The 7578-nt window shown below is 38.4% G+C and overlaps 1 protein-coding gene across 1 annotated transcript in view; it reads right to left on the bottom strand.

Moving 5' to 3' along the window:
• LOC110416253 (Major facilitator superfamily protein) overlaps positions 1 to 4470 on the bottom strand; it is a 7500-nt gene extending 3030 nt beyond the window's left edge. Inside the window, exons 1-6 of the mRNA XM_021428184.2 lie at positions 4336 to 4470; positions 3970 to 4182; positions 1690 to 1801; positions 663 to 775; positions 269 to 391; positions 1 to 182 (exon numbers count right to left, since the gene is read on the bottom strand). The exon at positions 1 to 182 is cut by the window's left edge and continues 24 nt beyond it. Of these exons, the coding sequence (XP_021283859.1) occupies positions 1 to 182; positions 269 to 391; positions 663 to 775; positions 1690 to 1801; positions 3970 to 4134 (695 nt within the window). The 5' untranslated portion in view covers positions 4135 to 4182; positions 4336 to 4470. The remainder of the gene's footprint in view (positions 183 to 268; positions 392 to 662; positions 776 to 1689; positions 1802 to 3969; positions 4183 to 4335) is intronic.
• Between the last annotated feature and the right edge of the window lie 3108 nt (positions 4471 to 7578).

Here is a 7578-nt window from a genome sequence, read left to right on the forward strand (position 1 = left end):
TCTTCTATTGAAGGCATGGTTTTGAACATCTGCATTTTCTTGTCTGACTCCTCATCCGGATTAACAACACCATCGAGTTTTCCTTGTGAGAGTATTGGAGCAGAAAGATTGTCATTTATGATCGAATCCGGGAGGAAAATCCTCATGTAAACCGCTGAAAGCATCGCCATTGCCGTCGCAACCTAATAGGAGAAATAATTAAATTCTGTTCATTTGAAAGAATTTACATTAGAGAAAAGGAGGAAGAGAAAGGAGAGAAAAGAGAGACCTGGAAGGTGGAGGCAGTTGAGAGAAAACGGGTAGACAAAGTCCCGCAGACGAATGCACAAGAGCCGATTCCGGAAAGGATTCCAAAAGCTGATGCTCGTCGCCCTTCCGGAACATTGTCTGCCTGAAAACGCCAACGCCAAAGCCAAATTTCAGAGATTTAAAATACTGGTTAAAGATGGCAGGGGAAGGAAACATGGCGGGAACTGGACCGACAGACAAAAATACATCATCCCAGGCTTAGGGGCTGATCAATAAGATAGGCCCAACGGGGCAAAAACCCATGTCCATTATCCTTGGATAAGAAACAGCCTAAGCGACAAAACAAACCCTGACATGAAACTGACCCATATCCTGAACGAGCCCAACTTCAGTAAAAAGAAAGAGAGGTTTACCACATAAGCAAGAGACAGGCAGTGTACGCTTCCTTCACAGAACATGGCTGTCAGAATCTTGAGCACGTAGTATACATAAAAGAAGCTCCTAGTTCTGCTGTAAGCCAATATGGCTGCCAAAAGAAAGCATACGTCATTTCAGTTTCCACGTAAAATTACTGGCCGTCGATGATGGACAACCACTGTCGAAAAATTTCAATATCATAAAATCAAGCCTTTTTATTTTACAAACATTTCCTTTTCCCCTGGAGGACAATTGCAATGTAAAATGATCCTGCACCATTTGGTAGGCCCCGACGATCTGCCCGTGGCGAAACGCAAACAAAACTTATCAACTAGGTATAAATTTGATCCTAGAGTTAATTATCCAGTTACTCACTTTTGACTTGGCAAAGAAAAAGAAAAAACCCAAAAGCTTGCTACTGCTTTATTGCCACTCCTACCCTGTTTTTCATTTTCTGCTTAATGGATCTTGATTCCAAATAAAGGGACGTCCGTCATTTGAAAGCTTTGTATGGTTTTTAATTTCCCAGCACGTAAGAGCACTTTACGAATAAATGCTACATCGCCCTGTCATTTTCAATTGTGCTGATAATCGACGGGTTTAATTATGATCAGTTGGAAAGGAAGCTTCTCCTAGACACTGCCTTGAAGCTGGCTCCTCCAAGTCAAAAAGAAGCCATTTGCTTTCCATGTTTGCTTAGTCCCTTCGGACATTAAGTCTATAGACTGTACCATCTTTAATGAACATTACTGTTTCCATTGAGGTTGTTGGATGCTGATGGAGATACCTATTCCTGCTAAGGGTATCAGATATTTCAAACGTTTTAAGACTATATGATTGATTGATGGAAATATGGTCCATTATCATAATCAATCTGAAATCATGATATTAATTTGATGAATACACGTGTGTCGTGTGATTAATTAGTAAATTACTGTCGCGCCCTAGCTTAGAATTGATTTCAGCTTAGCCAAACTGGAAGAAAAATTTAGTTTATAAAAACCAAGCATAGCTTTTGCGTACCTAAAGGAATTATGGTGAGAGTCATGGGGACTGTAAGCAAAGCCTTCCTTCCATACTTGTCGGATAGATTTCCAACGAGGGGCATCATCACAAGAGATCCCAGCCCAATAATCTGCACAAATCGCAGATCAATCAATAGAAAAGTGAGCATTTGCTTGGATCAGGATGCTGCTTTGTTTAACCAGAAAACAGACAAGTGAACAGTGGATGAGAAGTGTACAATAAACCCAATAAAAAAGACAAGTGTACAATAAAGTAGCATATGCAAATTTTTCTAAAGAAAAAGGATGTCGGTTCGCAAAAGACATCCAGGTCCTGCTGAAAAGAAGAGAAAGAACGAAGCAGCATCTAACAGCAATGAGATGGCTGAACAATGTGAGTGCGGGTCCTCGCAGTAACACTTTGTCCACACACACATGACAACAACTGAAAGAGCCGAAAATATTTTTCCCTGAAATCGAGGGGAAGTTTCGTTTCATTAATTCACAAAAGAAATTTTGTCTCTATGCTATGAGTCCCAAGCTTGGAACCTGCAGCTTTTGCCCGTGAGAACATCTGTTCCTTTGACCTCCAAAACTACAACTAAATAGACAACTTTGACCCCAAATGGCAGAAAAGAAAAGATGTGGAAATCCTTGAGTTTTGATTTGGAATGCAGGAATCACAGAAAAGATTATAATTAAGTTATATCTAGATTACCATAAATGTCATAAAAATAACACAATGCTGTAGGTTTTGGAGAAAACAAAGTGATGACCACAAGGACGGATGCATTGTAGGGAAGAGTACCGCTTGTTGAAATCCCGTGAGATAAATTGCCAGGGAGCATTCAATTTTTCCAGGACAAAGAGCAGACATGGTGACATCTATCATGACCGGAATCGTCATGAACGTTGCGAGAATGTAGAGAAAGAATGTGAAACAAAGATGGCTCAGCTCCGGTAACTTTGCCATTCTCTCTCTGTCTCTCAAACTTGTGAGCAAGACCAAAGAAAAAGGGGCTTCGAAAGGAAAAGCTTCCTAGCTGAAGTATACGAGAAAAGCTTAAAACAGGCAAAAGGTTAGTATTTTGATCTCGGAGATATTTTCACACCTCACTTGGAAATTGGAACCCTCAACCATTGACGTAAGCGGCCATTGGTGCATCCCACTTTAACTGCTGCAATAATGCTAGGCTGAGAGGAGAAATTAAGAATTGAGGCCAAGCGGCAGGCCTTAGACGCCATTGTTAGAGAGAGGTACAGCCGACGGACTCTAGCACGAGCCTCTGGCCCAGAAAAGATTTGATTAGCTTTTTGTTCATGTTTCTTTTTCTTTCTTCCTTTGTTTTCTCATTTTCTTTTAGGGAGGTGGCAATTTCCATCAATGTCAATATTTACAATTACTTGAATTATCATTCTGGCAACACTTAGAAAGATCAAGGATAATGACCCATTGCTTGTGAGTTACTTCATCGTATCTTTTTCATATTTAATTTGGATAAACTCCAATATTCCTTTTGGTAAACATGAGTGATATCAGAAAACATAGGCCCCTGAAGAAGAAAATATTTTAAGCCTAGAGAAAAAAGTTCAGGTACCCAATATTTATTAACAAAAATAGAAAAACATAAGTTGGAACAGAAGGCAAATTAGTCTGACACGAAACAACTTCTTACTACCATCAGCTTATTAGAGCTTCTGTCGTGGTCCAGTAAGTGTTGGTTCAGTAAAAAAATCTACGATGCAACAGTCAAACAGAGCTTGTTTTGGCCTGAAGCTTAGCTTACTATAAAGGTTAAAAGATTTACTCTGTTTTTAAGTAAAAACCCCTCCGTTTATGAGTGGAAATTAAGCAGGAGAAGGAGGGTTGCTATTGGTCTACATACTTCTGGTGGAGCCCAGAAGGCTGAAAAGCGTTTCCTTTAAATTGAAGGGAAATTTCGTCGAGTGAGTGAGACAAACAGGGTTTTAACTTGTTGCGATTGTCCTAGGCTCCGAGGATGAAGTTTCTGCTTCCTAATGGTTAGCAGTTTGTTAAATTGTACTTTAGAATCGAGACATTTCTAATTAACATTAACCAAAACCCTTCAAAATGTGCATAATCAAGAACACTCTGGAACATACTTCTGTGCTTGTCAGGTGATAAACTGGAATGCAACTAAGTAAATCGTCCATCAACCTACATGCATCTTAACATTGTTCAGATGACAAAGCACAAGGCCATCGATTGGCAGAGAAAAGATTGAACAAATGCAAGGAGAATTGAGCATGGGGAAAAACTTGAGAAATATGACATTACCGCTTGTTGAAATCCGGAGAGGTAAATGGCGACAGAGCATTCATCTTTTCCAGGACAAAGCGCTGCCATTGTAACATCCGTGATAGCCGGAATCACCATAAATGTGGCGAAACTGTGGAGGAAGATGGTCATGAAGAGGTGCTTCAGCCCTGACAGCTTCTCCATCGTTCCCTCCTCACTAGTCTCTCAACTGACGCAAACGAGAGAAAACACCTAAAAGGATAAAAACGAAAGCAAGCTCTCTCTCAATCTACAAGCCAACACTTTCAAGAAAGTGGTCAAGGACGTTAATGTAAAGAATAAGCGAAGTGTAAACATTGGCACATTTCTTTTTATATCACTGTCTTGCATGTCCATCTCGCCTACCGTTTAATGTTTAAGGCTATTGGTGACAGCTTCTTGCTAACTTGGAGAAATGACGGACCAATCACAACAAAACAAATGTTAGGCTGCTGGCGGGGTCCAGTGTAAATTGATTGCTCTTCTTGATGCTAAAACAAAGAGACTATGTCCCCAGGTTGTAGCTTTAACAGCGTTTCTTTTTCCTTTGTTTCCTTTCTTTTTTTAAAACAAGCCGAGAAGTGGAGAGAAGCTAAAGACTTACGGTGGAAGCATTGCGTAGCTTGCAAGACCTTGCAAAGAGTAAGACCGCTGAAGAACAAAAGAGCACAACTTCTTCAACATAATGACCCGTTTAAAAAGCGTGCACCGAGTGATTACGCTTCCAAGCGTGCAAGCTTGAGGTAGGTTCATTCACTAGGGTTTCCAATAGAAAATCTTCACTTGGGACAATTTGTTCAAGACTTTTAACTCTATTTTATTCCTTTGCTTGAACTAATTGCATGTATTTAGATATTTTGGTTTGTTAAACCCCACCTTTGGTTTTTCAATTTGGACAATACGTAAACCATTGCTAGCAACAGCATTTCTTTCTTTGTCGAAGATTTCTTTAAAGTGTTGCCTTCGGACCCATGTTGGATTATATGTTAATGATTATACAGGAACTAGTGTTACAGTGAGGTTAATGGTATGAACCTGAAATCCCAAGCTTTATCCACAAACAGGGAGTGGGGAACAGAGGAGAGAAGGCAGCAAAGTTTGAGCAGAACACAAAAATGAGAGCGTCTATTGCAACAAGAGAAGGAAACGAAGTGTCAAAGACAACAGTAACAGCAATATTTGGTGTCATCGTTGTCCTTCTCTAGACCCCCATCTCTGCCCAAAAACAACTTATTCTCTGGATTATTAGACACCCACACACCTTCCTTAGGTGGTTCCTGCATAAAATTGCTTCGGCAGCAGATAAGAATTCAAAGGAACAGGACAATATGAGCATATATAACTAACTATAAAGCTGAACTGATTAGGATTTATCTCGCATTCCTGACTTTCATGATCTGAACAATTTGTACGTAAGCCACATTAACGCCCTCGCCAAATATTGATAAAATACCGTGCGTTTGGACCAGCGTACACAAAGTTACGGACCTCCAAAATGAAAGTAACACAGACATTGCCTCCATCCTGTTTTGGGCCTTTTGGAAGGATGGCTGAGAAGTGAGGAACACCATATCTTGTGGGCTAATGAAGAGCTACATCATGGGTCGAAGCCCGTCTTCTTTGTGCAATGACGGGCATGGTCCCAGGGAAGTCAGCTCTCCCTAAGCTTGAAGCCTATTTCAAGCTATTTTCTATTATCTCAGGCAAACTTCCTGGTTCTGTCAGCTTGGAGGAGAAAAGGTCAAAAAGTTTCATCCTTTGAGGGGAAAAGAATGGCATGTCACTAGTCAGGCATGTGCGTAGCCTGATCCCGTTCTCAATCAGAACTTAGTAACCTGTTCACTAGTTTATAACTTTTTTTTTATTTTTTAATATAATTCGAGAATTTATTTGGATATTACCGTATGCCTATAAAAATCAATCTTAGGATTTGCTTCTATCGAAACTTAAGGAATCTTCTGTTACGATCTTAATCAGTACTAATAAGTGTCATATCCGTGGTTGTTATTGTTGTCCCACTGCATTTGTGTGCCGTATCATAAGGTTGATGATTCATTTATAAAAAAAAATCACACTCACCTACGAGATTTTAGTGAACAGTCAAGATTCTCTATTCAAAAATAACAATGGAAAGAGAGAAGAGAAGGCTGTAAATGCAGTAAGAGGTTGAGATAGATTTGCAAAGCCGAAGACAACAAAAGGCAAGAGATATTCACAGGCAAAAAAAGAAAGTATCTTTCCCGGACGTTGCCTTTGTTATTATTATTATTTTCCTGAGTCGACAAAAGTGAAAAGAGGGGTGCTCATTTAAAAAAAAGAAGGTTCCACGTGATTTCTTGCTGAAGCCAACAACTACACAAAAACAAAGCCTCTGATCTACAATTCATGTTTAGGCTTTAGCGTAGCTCCCTCTCGCCTGCTCCTTTGCTACTAGCCGTGCCGATGTGGCCCCCCCACCTCGCCAGCTGAAATCCGCTTTTGTCCTTTTCTCCATCGTCCTGTCCTCCTGCTTCTGCATCTGCCACACATCTCCCCCACAACCTGAAACTCTCCTCTTTTTTTAATTTTTTTTTCTACTTCGCATGGGTGGTCCTTTAATCTGATTTTTTTTTTGAAAATTTTTAAAATTTTCGTAGTTTTTTGCTGTTAACATCTAATAATATTAATAATCAATGACAGAATTAAGATTTTAAATTTGAGAAAGTGAAAATAAAAAATTTAATATTTAAAATGTGAAATTATTAAATTTTAAAAAGTTAAAAAATATAAAATATAAAAAATATAAAATTTTAAAATTTTGAGGCGGCGGGGCCTCTACTAACCACACCCCCCCGGCCCACCGCCTCGGCTAATAATTTATTAGTTCGTAAATGAAAACATATATTTCAAATAATAATTGAAAAGATCTCCACCCTTGATTACTTTTTGTTGAAGTTACTTTAACAGAATCATTTCATATTCAATGTACTAAAATATTGTCAATATGATGATCTGTCAAGTACATATTAATTTTGAAAACATATTTTCCCAAATAATAAATTTAAAACATAATTTTTCTCAAAAAAATGAAAAACAAAATCTTGAACAGAAAAAATACTATTAAGATCCCACACCTATAAACCATATAGTATAAATAGAGCAAGTATGGTTACTTTGATTCGATTTATTTTATCAATTTTTTATATTCAAAATTTATATAATATAAAATATTAAAAAATAATAAAATTGCTCAAACGAATCGAATTACTAGAATATAAGTTGGTTTTATTTATTTTTTAATAAAAAATGGAATAATTGAACCAATAAAAGATGATCCCTAATAAATTGGACTCACCAGTACCAATGTCTGGGGCATACTGAGCAAGGGATGTCTAAGTCGTAAAGACAAATAATTATCAGCAGCAATCCGACCTGTATTTAAGATATCCTCAAAAGTGAAATTAATTCGCGGAAAAAAGAATAACAAAATCCAAAATCCCGGTGGCTTTTAATGCTTCAGCTAGTTCCCATTGCCCCTGCCAATCTCAGTTTGCGATGAAAGCAAAGCCGGCGAAACTTTGGAAAATTATGACGCCCAACATTTAATAAGGGGAGACATTTTTCTTTTTT

This window comes from Theobroma umbraticum, unplaced genomic scaffold (genome assembly GCF_002168275.2).
Source record: "Theobroma umbraticum cultivar Fairchild unplaced genomic scaffold, ASM216827v3 scaffold_51.0, whole genome shotgun sequence".
Taxonomy (NCBI): Eukaryota; Viridiplantae; Streptophyta; class Magnoliopsida; order Malvales; family Malvaceae; genus Theobroma; species Theobroma umbraticum.